At 37.2% G+C, this 13,838-nt stretch overlaps 1 protein-coding gene across 1 annotated transcript in view; it reads right to left on the bottom strand.

Annotated features, from left to right (window-relative positions):
- DNAJC15 (DnaJ heat shock protein family (Hsp40) member C15) overlaps window positions 1–13,838 on the bottom strand; it is a 62,235-nt gene that overhangs the window by 17,055 nt on the left and 31,342 nt on the right. The window contains exons 4-5 of the mRNA XM_029210589.1: window positions 7,688–7,764; window positions 1,185–1,255 (exon numbers count right to left, since the gene is read on the bottom strand). Of these exons, the coding sequence (XP_029066422.1) occupies window positions 1,185–1,255; window positions 7,688–7,764 (148 nt within the window). The remainder of the gene's footprint in view (window positions 1–1,184; window positions 1,256–7,687; window positions 7,765–13,838) is intronic.

The following is a 13,838-nucleotide window of genomic DNA, read 5'->3' as shown; positions in this document are numbered from 1 at the left end:
CAAAGCCTCTTTTCAAAGTTTATTCTCTTGTTTATTCACACTAAAGAACAGCAAGTGCAAAAACCAAAGGAGATTATATTTAGTGAAAAGAATTTTTATAGTAATTGAGAAAGCTGAAAAAGAATGCCTGATTTTGGAGTCAGGATGGATAGAAATCCAAAATTTGTTTTTAATTTTTTTCAAAATAATTAGAAAACTGAAAGTCTGTAAGAATCCAAGAAACCCTTCACTCTCTGCCCCCTACTCCCCCACTTCTGACTTCTGAAATACAGTGTAACCTTCTGCCATCTGTTATTTTAGAGCAGAAACAGTAATAAACATATGGGCTTTCTCTCTCAAGCAGCTGTAGGGTAGTTAAAGTTATAATAATTGTCTTTCTGTAAGATAAATCTACATTTAAAACCTGGCCAGTTAAAAAAAAATAGCTCAGCCTCAGAGCCTTCCAGAATAAAATTAAGAAATTCAGAATCATCTGTGACATACTACATTAAGAGATTTAGAGAATATCCTCCAAGTCTTGTACTTTTATGTGTAAGGTTAAACAAATATAATTCATGATGCCCAAATCAGTTAATACAGTCAAAGAGTCCACAAGTCATGTTTTTTCTTTCTCCATCAAAATGCTAGGAGCCTCGGGACTTCCCTGATGGTCCAGTGGTAAAGAATCTGCCTTCCAATGCAGGGGACGTGGGTTCAATCCCTGGTCGGGGAACTAAGATCCCACATGCTGCGGGGCAACTAAGCCCCCACACAGCACTGCTACTGAGGTCATGCGCCTCGACAGAGAGCCTGTGCACCACAACTACAGAGCCCACGTGCCCTGGAGCCCAAGAGCCACAACTAGAAAGAAGCCCGCGTGCCCCAAAGAAGATCCCGTGTGCCACAACAAAAGACCCTGCATGCCACAACTAAGACCTGACGCAGCCAAAAAAATAAAGAAAATAAGTAAGTAAAATAAATAAATATTTTTAAAAATGATTAAAAAATGCCAGGAGCCTCAAACAGGGGTTAGATACTCATATATAGAAATTGCTAACAAAGTTTTCCAAAACTGATAACTATAAATGCATCACTTCAGTGGGTCACTGAACTCCAATCTAAAGGCTCATTTATTTATAAGAAAAATCACAACACGTGTGACACATAAATTTCCATTTCAGCTATATAACAGGAATTTTACCTACCTTTATCTGGGTGATTCAAAATCATGATTCTCCTGTGAGCTGCTCTAATCTTGGCCTTGCCGGCAGATGGGCTGTAAAAAGAAATTAAAGTGCTTGTAACAAATAGTGTCAAATGCAGATTATAAATTAATGGTTTACATGAGTTTTAAGAAATTAAAAACCAATGAGAATTTCACCATCTTGTGGATAAATATGAAATTACAGCTTGTCACTTCATTCTACCAACCATCAAAATAAATCATATTCAATGCTGCATGTACTTTCCTTCAGTCCTTATTCTCAATTAAAAAAACATATACACAATATAAGGATAGGAGAATCATAGTCTGTAGACTATTACTGTGAGTTTGAAAATTTATGCTTCAAGCTTTTTGAGGGGAAGGCAGTATATATAATGTAACAAACAGGGCAAACAAACTCTAGGGCTACCAGACTTCAGGATTTTAATCCCAGCACTGCCATGAAAGATGGGGTAGCCTTGGTCAAATTTTTTACCCTCTCTGAGCTTCGGTTTCTTCATTGTGAAACAGGGATAGGAACAACATAGTCCTCATAGAGCAATTACAAGGATTAAATTAGTTGATGCCAACAAAGTGCTACAGCAGTGCCTGGTGTGTAGCAAATGTTCCATAATAGTTAGCTTTTACTATTATTATCTTTCAACAGAACATCTCAAAACCCTTAATAGCTCATAATTTATTTAGCTTTGTAAGAAAACTATGGGAAAAGCTTGGCTGTTAGAGCTTATGCTCTAAACAAAAATTAAAGGAGAAAGTTAAATAAACCTAAAATTATTCCTGCAAAACCTAATTTATCCAGTACTGGAACTCCTTCTCTCTAGTACATTTTCCAGGTAAGGAAAAAAATTAACACTAATAATAACAAGATCCTGGTGTTCCTACTTAATATTTATACTAGCTTATCTAAGCTGCTTTTCTGAGCCTCAAATGGAAATAACAGTAGCTGACTCAAAGTACACAGTGGTTGCTGTGAAACTCAAAATCATCTATATGGATGAACCACACTGTAGGGGCTAAACGCAGGAACTTTTAGAGATATTCAGACACTGGTTTAAATCCATCACTCATAATCTATAAAACTTTGTCTTGGAACTTCCCTGGTGGTCCAGTGGTTAAGACTCCGTACTTCCTCTTCAGGGGACGCGGGTTCGATCCCTGGTTGGGGAACCAAGATCCCACATGCCGTGTGGTGCGGCAAAAACAAACAAACAAAAACACTTTGTCTTGCTTACTTGAACTCTCTGACTTATAATTTTCTCACAAGCAAAATTTTCTCATAAGCATACCTCCTAGGATTATTTTAAGGACAAGTTAGATTATATAAGCAAAAAGGATGAGCATGACCTGGCATAAAGTTAGTGTTCAAAGAATAGTAGTTATTATCATGAACATAAAGAATGCTTATGAAAGTGTATTACATTTCCTACTTTTTAAAAAATGGGGTATAAATAATCTAATCTAGCATATCTTGAATGACTCAAAAAGCATTATCATGAGTATCAATTAAGTGCAAAGAAACTCTCAAGGTCTGCAGAGATTTGCTTGCCCTTCTAAATGGTCATAAAATGCTATCCATTTAAGTTCTTCTGTCTGTTTTGAACACTGCTTTCCTTGCTGTCAGTTGTCAATCCTCAATTCTGCCAGTGTTCTAGTCTCTAGCTATTACTTGCCAGTTACTTGCTACTTCTAATCTCCTGGGGTTAAGTAACAGATCATCAAACATGTTAAAATACACTATCAATTGCTACATAAGCATATAAACATTCTTCTATAAATAAAATAAATAAGTCAAGTCAAAAAGCAAGTCAAAAGAGAAATCAAAAAAAATCTTGAGACAAATGAACAACCTACCAAAACTTATGGAATGCAGCCAAAGCATTTCTAAGAGGAATTATAGTAATAAAAGCCTACATTCAGGGGGGAAAAAAAGAACTCAGATAAACAACCTAACTTTACACCTCAGGGAAGTATAAAAAGAAGAACAAACTAAGCCCAAAATTAGTAGAAGGAAAATAAAGATCACAGTGAAAATAAATGAAATAGAGACTAAAAAGACCAAGAAACCAAAAATCAATGAAACTAAGAGCTAGCTTTTTGAGAATATATACAAAACAGACAAACCACTAGCTAGATCACCAAGAAAACAGAGGACTCAAGTAAAATCAGAAATGAAAACGGAGAGATTACAACTGATACCACAGAAATACAAAGGATAAGAGACTACTGTGAACTGTACTATACAATAACAAATTGGACACCCTAGGAGAAATAAATGGATAAATTCCTAGAAACAAAGCATCTACCAAGACTGAATCATAGAAAATATGAACAGACCAGTTACTACTAATGAGGCTGAATCAGCAATCAGAAAACTTCCAACAAAGAAAAGTCCAGGACCAGATGTCTTCACTTAATTCTACCAAACATTTAAAGAATAATTAACACCAATCCTTAAACTCTTCCAAAACATGGAAGAGGAGGAAACACTTCCAAACTCATTTTATGAGGCTAGCATTACCCTGACACCAAAACCAGACAAGGGCACTACAAGAAAAGAAAAATACAGGCCAATATCCTTGATGATCACAAATGCAAAAATTCTCAACAAATATTACCAAATCGAATTCAACAATACATTAAAAGAAAGGATCATATACCATGATTAAGTGGGATTTATTCCAAACAAAACGAAGGATAAAAATCACACAGTCATTTCACTAGATGTAGAAGAAGCATTCGACAAAATTCAACATCCATTAATGATAAAAACTCTTGACAAGGTTGGTATAGAGGGAACGAACCTCAACATAATAAAGACCATATATGAAAAGCCCACAGCTAACATTATACTCAATGATGAAAAGCTGAAAGCTTTTCCTCTAAGATCAGAAACAAGACAAAGTTGCCCACTCTCACCACCTTTATTCAACATAGCATTGGAAGTCCTAGTCAGAGCAATTAGTCAAGAAAAAGAAATAAAAGGCATCCAAATGAGAAAGGAAGAAGTAAAACTGTCATTATTTGCAGATGACATTTTTACCTATAAAAAACCCTAAAGACTACACCAAAAAACTGTTAGAACTAATCAACAAATTCAGTAAAGTTGCAGGCTCTAAAATCAATGTACAATAATTTATTGTTTCTATATACTAATAACAAACTATCAGAAAATCAAGAAAACAATCCCATTTAAAATTGCATCAAAAACAATAAAATACCGAAGAATAAATTTAACCAAGGAGGTGAAAGACCTGTACACTGAAAACCAGAAGACACTGATGAAAGAAACTGAAGACACAAAAAAATGCAAAGATATTCTGTGCTCATGGGTTGGAAGAAGTAATTTTTTAAAAATGTCCATACTATCCAAAGCACTATACAGATTCAATGCAACTTATATCAAAATTCCAAAGGCATTTTTCACAGAAATAGAACAAAAATTCCTAAAATTTGTATGGAACCAACCACAAAAGATCCTAAATAACCAAAGGAATCTTGAGAAAGAAGAACAAAGCTGGAGGCATCAAACTTCCTGATTTCAATCTATCAATATATTACAAATGCTCTAGTAATCAAACAGTATGGTATTGGCATAAAAAGACACATAGATTAATGGTACAGAACAGAGCCTAGAAATAAACCCATACCTATACAGTCAATTAATTTACAACAAAGGAATAGAGAATATACAGTAAGGGAAAGGATAGTCTCTTCAATAAATGGTGTTTATTGGGAACAGAAAATCTGAACAGTCATATGCAAAGGAATAAAACTGGACCTTTATCTTATACCACACACCAAAATTAACTCAAAATGGATTAAAGACTTAGATGTAACACCTTAAAACTACTAGAAGAAAATATAGGATATAAGCTCCTTGATATTGGTCTTGTAAAGATTAAGCAAGATGAGAGAATCCTAGTTCTTAAACAAAGCATTAACAATTAAACGTAGCTCTGATATATCTCCAGTATAGACAATTCCACCACAAATTGAAAATGTAACTTTAAATATCATTTTGCCTAGATCAGGGATTTCAAACTGCTCCCTGGAATGCATTTGACTGGGAGTAGGTGAGTGGGGTGTATAGAACAGAGTAGTGTTCCGTGATCCTGTAGCAAATGAAGCAATTTGGGTCTCATCTTTTTCTACTACTAGTCTATTGAATAACATTTAAACAGAGTTCCACAGAAGTTTTTAGAAAGTGTGAAAATCACAAATGTGTGCATAATTTCAGAATATATCAGGTATATTAAGTTTTCCTGGGCAGCTCAGTAAAATATTTCAGGCTTACGCAATATGTAAGAATATACAGAGTCATCTGGTAACATAGTCATCTAGTAACATAGGGGTTTCTTTGTTTTTAAATAGAGTATCAACAGAGTCAGCTCCATTTTGTCTTTACCTACTTGTTATGCAGTCTAAATCATTTGGATTCACTTATCACAGAAAATGGAACCACAGCAATGTATTCACATTTTGAGAATCTCCTCAAAATCAGTGCTGCCTGACTGAAAGAAAGGGCTAGAGGAAAGCAAATAAGGTCCACCTTTCTATTTAATGTGTTAAGGGCAAATATTTAGCTTCTGCATTCATGACAGAGATGGGAATAGAGCGGTGCCAACATTTATTCAGCACCTGTTATTTGGCAGGCACTTGGATAAAAAGGTATCACTCATGTCATTATAAATTCCGACAAGGCAGATATTATTAATTCCAAATCAAAAACGAAGAAGCTGAAGTGCAGAAAAGCTAACAATAAGTGCCTCAGCGACAGAATCAGGACGAGGATCTGTCTTCTTACCTGATATTTATTGGGTAGTTACCAAGTTCTACGTTTATGCTAAAACTTCATATGTGTTCATCTTCGCAGCAACCCTATGCAGTAGAAACTAATATTTTCTCTATTTTACAAATGATGAGACTGAAGTCACGCACCTAACAGGTGGTAAAAATGGTATTTGTACCTAGATTCACTTGTTATCAGAGTCTGTGCTGTTAGCCACTCAATTTTCATTGTGAAATTTTGTACAGCTTCCAGCTCAATGGGATAAAACTTTATAACCATGTATCTTAAGTCAACTCCTAATTATCTTTCCTAAAAACAGGAGTACCTTGGATGATATTAAATGATACCCTCAAAAACTTTTGTGTTTGGTTTAATAATGTGCATCATATTCACATTTCAACACTATGAATGGGATGATATGGGGGCCCAAGAAAAATAACAATGCCATTCTGAATAATATTAAAGAAAAAAATAGTTAGCAATACAGCTAATTTCCTAGTTTGGTTCCCCTGCTTAAAATCATTTCTTTCTTTTGTATTCTCAGTGAGAGAGCCCATTTCTTCTTATTTTTTAATTTTTTAAAATAAATTTATTTATTTTATTTATTTATTTATGGCTGCATTGGGTCTTCATTGCTGCACACGGGCTTTCTCTAGTTGCAGCGAGCAGAGGCTACTCTTCATGGCAGTGCACGGGCTTCTCGTTGCAGTGGCTTCTCTTGTTGTGGAGCACGGGCTCTAGGGGAATGGACTTCAGTAGTTGTGGCACACGGGCTTAGCTGCTCCGCGGCATGTGGGATCTTCCCGGACCAGGGCTCGAACCCGTGTCCCCTGCATTGGCAGGCGGATTCTTAACCACTGCGCCACCAGGGAAGCCCCCATCTCTTCTTATATTTAAATGAAGCACCAAGCTAAATTGAGCTGTTCCTCCCCTACCCACCTTTTTGTTTTTTCTTGATTAGTCATAAGAAATTACAAAATGTTTGGCCTTAAATATCTGCTAATCTAAAAGAGATTTAAAAATTCTGTCGATATAGGACTTTACGACCTATTCTCCTTAATTATGCTGACTAACTCACCATAAGATGTGTTGTAGCTAACATATTGTAACCAACCCCCATAAAAATCTGAGTGAGCTCTAAGGGAACATAAGGTAAACAAATATAGATACTGGTAAATCTATGGTAGGGGATGTATTATTAACTTTAAGTGTTAAATGATATACAGCAATCACATAATATCATTAACTTTCTCCAAGCCATCCAAAGTTAGACAATAAATGGATACTAAGGTAAAACAAGTATAATGAAATATGCTAGATGTCAAATTGTGGAACTAAGAAAGAACTGTGAAACAGATCCCAAAAATATGATACATATCAAATTAGAAAACTGAATCCAGAAAGAATTCATTGTCACAATAAAGGTTATTTTGATAATTGCATTGGAACTTTAGTATTAAAATACAATAGCTCCTTGTTAATAAATAAAGGCACATCACAAATACGCCTGATTTTTTTTAGGGGTGGTAGGATAATTTCTTAGATTTGAGGTTTTAAAATGTAAAAATTTGATATTTTCTCCTCTGCCTCCTATTCATAATTTAAAATATAAGGATAACTTTACTGTCACATTTTCTTCTTTTTCAAGACAAACTTAGCCACAGAACAAAATAATACTTATGCAGCACACCTACCTTACACCTAAAATAAGACTTGCTTCTTGCCTACTCATTTTTTGTTCAAATCCTCCTTTATAGTAGGATGAAAAACTCTATACAGGAAAGAAAGAGCAAGAAATAATTAGTTCCACATATGAGATGGCATGACCTCAATCCCATCACACAGCTGCAATAAGAGTAATGTATTTTCCAGGGCTTCCCTGGTGGCGCAGTGGCTGAGAATCTGCCTGCCAGTGCAGGGGACACGGGTTCAAGCCCTGGTCTGGGAGGATCCCACATGCCGCGGAGCAACTGGGCCCGTGAGCCACAACCACTGAGCCTGCGCGTCTGGAGCCTGTGCTCCGCAACAAGAGAAGCCGTGACAGTGAGAGGCCCGCGCACTGCAACGAAGAGTGGCCCCCGCTCGCCACAACTAGAGAAAGCTCTCGCACAGAAACTAAGACCCAACACAGCCAAAAATAAATTAATTAATTAACTCCTACCACCAACATCTTCTTAAAAAAAATTTTTTTCAAAAAAAAAGAGCAATGTATTTTCCAGAAGTCAACTTGGAATTGTGGGAGGTGGGGAGGGAGAGCACTAAACAATAATCCGCTACAAGAAATTATGACCAAGATAAACACTACACTGAAGGAATAAAACAGGTCAGTAGAAGCAAAAGGCCTGAACTTTATCTAAGCTCTACGGTAATTTTCTCATTGGATAACCTCGACCAAGTCACTTACTGTAGAGATGACAGATCTTTTTAACCTACTAGACTGGCTGACTGAGAAAGAGGAGAAGCTGACAAGGTGAGGAGGACATCAGGATATTAGACAGGGAGGCCAAGAGACCAGAAGACTAGACTGAAAGATCAATGTGGCTGGAGAGGCCTGAGCAAGGAGGAGAGAAGTAGTAGAGAGATAACAGGCACCAGATTGTGGAGGGCATTGGAAGCAATGGAAATGATTTAGGATTTTATTCTCAGTGGTAGGAGAACCAGAGCACTGGGGTAACAGATTCGACTTGGTTTTAAAAGAATTACTCTAACTGCTGTGTGGAAAATAGAAAGACAGGTACAGAGTGCAGGCAGGAGACCAGTTAAGATGACATAACAGTAATCTAGGCAAGAGATGATGCTGGTATGGACCAATGTGGTAGTAGAGGAGGAGGTGAGAGCTGTCAGATTTTGGATGTATTTTGAAAGCAGAAATAACATTTGCTTGGATTGAATATGGGATATGAGAAAAAGCAGGGAACTAAAGATGATGCAGTAAACGCTGCTATACACTGCACAGATCCCCCTTCAGAGCGGAGGCACTTACTCCTCAGACACTGGGGCTGCCGCTGGCAGACAGCACCCAGCTGTCAAACTCCAGCAATTGCCTTGGCTGAAGAATGTCAAGCTCACGACCCCTTCGCAGGAGGGTCTCTAGCTGATGACTGGCTGACGTCAGGGTATAAACACTGTGCTTCTCCAGGGCTCAGTCCTTGGACTTTTTAGCTATATTTACCTCCCAGGTGATGTCACTTAGCTTCATGGCCTCTTGCCCCAAATCGGGATAATCACAATGAGTCACCTGAGCGTCAGAGGTCCCGGGGGGTTGGCTGTCTCAGGCCTTTTACTAAGACTGCACTGCAGCCTAAATTATCCCTCCATTCTTCTTCCTTCTCTTGCCTCCTGGAGCTGTTGATCCTAACAGCATTCTCTAATAAACTAACAGCTTGCTAAACTTTGTCTCACTCTGCAAATGACTGCAAGGTTTCTGGCCTAAACTGCCATTAGTGACTTAGACAAGGCGTGGTTATTTGTTACTTGTTTCTTGTGGGTAACACATATCAGGAGATTGGTTTTGGTTACATTAAGTTTCAAAAATGTCTATGTAAGTGGAGGAAAAGTCTGACCTGGAGATAACATTTGGGAGTCATGAGTACACAGACGGTATTTAAAAGTGTGAGACTAAATGAGGTCACCTAGAGTGGGAGTGTAGATAAGAAGTCCAAAGACTGAGCCCTAGAAACTGCAACATTTAATGGCACAGAGATGGAGAGGAATCAGTAAAGGAAACTGTGATGGCTTAGTGGTGCAGGAGGAGGAAAAGCAGATGCCAAAAGTGAGGAAGTGAAAAATAGTTTCAGGGCTTCCCTGGTGGCGCAGTGGTTGAGAGTCCGCCTGCCGATGCAGGGGACACGGGTTCGTGCCCCGGTCCGGGAAGATCCCACATGCCACGGAGCGGCTGGGCCCGTGAGCCATGGCCGCTGAGCCTGCGCGTCCGGAGCCTGTGCTCCGCAACGGGAGAGGCCACAACAGTGAGAGGCCCGCGTAGCAAAAAAAAAAAAAAAAAGTTTCAAATGCTTCCAATAGGTCAAGTAAGGCAAGAACTGAGGGCTGACGGCTGGATTTACCCTTTGGTAAATCTAAGTCTAGTGAAGGTAATGGAAGTGAAGGTTTGATTAGAGTGAGTTTAAGAGAGAACAGGAGAGGGCTTACTTGGTGGCGCAATGGTTAAGAATCCACTTGCTAATGCAGGGGACACGGGTTCGAGCCCTGGTCCGGGAAGATCCCATATGCTGTGGAACAACTAAGCCCGCCCGCCACAACTACTGAAGCCCACGCGCCTAGAGCCTGTGCGCTGCAACAAGATAAGCCACTGCAATGAGAAGCCCGCACACCACAACGAAGAGTAGCCCCTGCTCACCACAACTAGAGAAAGCCCGTGCGCAGCAACGAAGACCCAATGCAGACAAAAATAAATTAAAAAAACAAAAAACACAGAACAGGAGGAAAGGAATGGGAGACAGCAAAGAGAGACAACTCTTCAGGAGCTCTTAGGGAAAACAAGATGCATGAACTCAACTTTTAGAAGGAAAAAAATTCACACATGATTGAATGCGTGCATGTTTCTAAAACGTGAACCCATATTTTTCTAAGGAAAAACAAAGTGCATGCTTGCATAAAACAAAATCTGAAAGTATACACACCAAAATGTTATTTTGGGGTGGTGGAATTATGAATAATTATTTTCTTCATGTTTATTTTTATTTTCTAAATTTTCAACAATAAACACAGTTACAAATACAATTTTTTAAAAAAAAAAAGGGACTAAAAGGAAACCAACTAAATTATTAGAGCTTAAGAAATGAGTCCTAAGGAGCCAGATCTGGTCATTTGTATAAGCTATTCTCTTTGAACAGCTTGTCATAAGTTTCCGTTGGTAATAATTCCCTGGCAATTAACTCATTCAACAAATACATTAGCACCTACTATGTGCCAGGACCTTTTCAAATGAGACAAGTGAAGTTCTGTCCTTTATCACATAGATGCTAATCTATCAATGTACCAGTACTGTGAGGAATATGATGTACTATTCCGAATTTCAAGTAATTAACAATCTAGTAAGAAAACAAAAAACAACCCCCTCCTCCAAATTGTGAGGGGAGGAAGGGAAGCAAATTGTTTAAGTACACATACTAATGTGGACAAATTATGTATATATACACAAGCACACACACACAGGGGAATATATAAAGGAATAAGAGATATATAGGGGAATATATATAAAGGAATAGAAAACTTAACAGAGGAAGAATGGCTGGTTTTAAGGTTTCTCTCAGGTGATCAAAATTTTTACTAGATGCATACCTTACTCCCTAATATTTCTATGAGTATCTACCTTTGTGAGCTCCAAATTTTCAGCATAATAAATTGATGATGTTTCACGAACTGTCATTTCCACTATATTCACAAAGCTCATTAACCCTAAAAGTAGCCATTATATCTAAGCAAATTTTTTACTTCGTTTTTTCCAGGTAGAAAAGGAGACTAAGAAAAGGTTACTTAAAGTCTAGCAACTGGATGAGGCTCATACCCTAAAACACTGACCTGTTTACAAATAAGCTTACAAGTAAATATACAATCATCATAATCCTTCTAAAGGAGCTATATCATTTTTGAGGATAGACATTTAATATTTGGGGGCTATACACAGAAAGGCAGACAGAGAAAACAACGAAAAACAACTGCTCATGCTACTTCAGAAAAAATCATGCCTTCTAAACTCATATGGAATTTAGGTTTTACATTACATAATTTTAAAAAGAAATTGTAAGCCCTTTGAAGCTTACAAGTAATACACCAGTACTGCATTATATTAGGATATACAGACATAGGCAATGCAGAACTATTTTCTGACAACACTGGTGGGTCAAGGAAATGTTTAAATTCAAAAAGATGTGATTACAATAAGGAACACCAAACAGATGGACTAGACGGTTATATTTTTCTAATAGAATTTCCAAGAACAGAAATAGTGGGATTTATTCTGCTGTCTATTGGAAACATACCCTGAACCTTACAAATTATTATTTTGTATTATTTTATTTATAAAGTATATATATATAAACAAAAATCAAAATAATTTTCCTTCCAAAATTAACATTGAATGCTGTAGTGCTATATATTATTAAAGAAGATGTGAAACGAACCAAGTTAAAGTCTTCATTAGCTAATTTACTCAATCACTTGAAACATAAAAGCCCTCCAAACAACCAGGAAAATATATCATTCCATAGTCTTAAGAGAAGAAACACATTTACCATAAACTATAAACGTTAATTATGTATAATAATCTATTTGATTTATAGAGCCACAGGATGATTTTAATTAGTGTTATTTCCATGAATTTCACTTAACCATAAAACAATGTTAAGTCCAATTTTAAAAATTTGTATTCAAGTAAAAAGAAAAATTAACAAATAGAAAAATAAAAGCCTCAAAAGAAGATAAATGACTTGGGCTGTTTTCCCCAAGAAAAAAATTAGGGGTAATTAGACAATAGCTGGGTCAATTATATACATTAATACCTTAAAAAAATCAAGTAAAAGGTACTGGTTCAAAACAGCAGACTGAATAATAAAAGTCTTTTGCTTTCCAAAGTGCCTTTGAAATGAGAAAAGATATTTTAAACAAGAACAATAAGAGGCCTAGAAAACAAGAAATGGATCAAGTAGCAAACCAGAAAGTTTAAAGAAATCCTGGAAGATTGAAAACAGGTAAGACTGCACATATAGAAAAAATCACAGCAGCCCCAATTTAGCAGCCCCTCTGACTAAATTCAGAGTCAACAAATACAAAAAATAACATCAGGGTAATTAATTAAACCAGAACAGCAGAGAGAGATGATTCCTAACTCCATTAGCATAGGGCATAAGGGCCTGCCACCTACCACTTCGGCCCTCAGGCCAAGAAAGAGAATCATATGCCTGGGATGCACCCAGCTGTGGGTGGTAGTTCCCAAGAGAAGCAAAGGTGAGTACCAACAGATCACACTGAACCCAGAGGGCTGAAGAGGGGGACAGTTATGCCAAGCAGTAAAATACACATAGTACTCAACCACTCCTGGGTTCTGGAGGTTCCAAGACTGCCTCTGGGCTCCTTGATTTGGAAGAGACATGACTGTTGATATAAGCCACCTACATGCTCACAGCACACTGCCAATCTTCTCATTCTATTAAACTGTTGAAGTAAATCTACCAAACTGCTAAGAAAGGCCACTTATATGAGTTCCAGGAGCAGAGACACATTGGAAGGAAAAAATAAAGAAAAAATATATGAGGATCTAACAGAACAAAAAATAGACAATTTTCACATAAGGCTAAAAATTCCTGTGAAATTTCAGAACATCAATAATAAAGAGAAAATCCCCCAAATTTCCAGCACTAAACCACAAACACACAAACAAAAACCACCCCAACCTAAAAACCAAAAGCACAAACAAAAGAAAATCAAAATCAAAACAAGCAGTGTACAAAGGAAAAAGAACACCAGAAAATCTGGCTAAGTCTGAAAGTACCAAAAAATGTGGCTGAAAGTATGGAGGAAAGTATAAAGGTGGGCACGGAGATTCCGTCTGAGCAGACTTCTGTAGCATCCCTCTAATACTGGCTCCACCAGATTCCAACGAGCCAGCAGCTACATGACAACAGTGAGAGGGAAAGAAACAAACTCTCCATGCATTCCATATGAACAAAATTATTCTAGGCAATATTCCAGAAGAATGGGGAAAAAAGCATGAGAAAAAGAAAGATGAGATTTAAGAAAAAGATGATGTTAAAGCATCAAAGAAGCAAATAAAGTTTAAGAAAAAATGAAAAAAGAACCCATAGGAACTTGAGCCTTGAACATTCT

Source organism: Monodon monoceros, unplaced genomic scaffold (genome assembly GCF_005190385.1).
Source record: "Monodon monoceros isolate NGI ecotype Baffin Bay Population unplaced genomic scaffold, NGI_Narwhal_1 Super_Scaffold_8, whole genome shotgun sequence".
In the NCBI taxonomy this organism is placed as follows: domain Eukaryota; kingdom Metazoa; phylum Chordata; class Mammalia; order Artiodactyla; family Monodontidae; genus Monodon; species Monodon monoceros.
The sequence above is the reverse complement of the archived record's forward strand: the minus strand, read 5'-3'. Positions and strand labels throughout refer to the sequence as shown.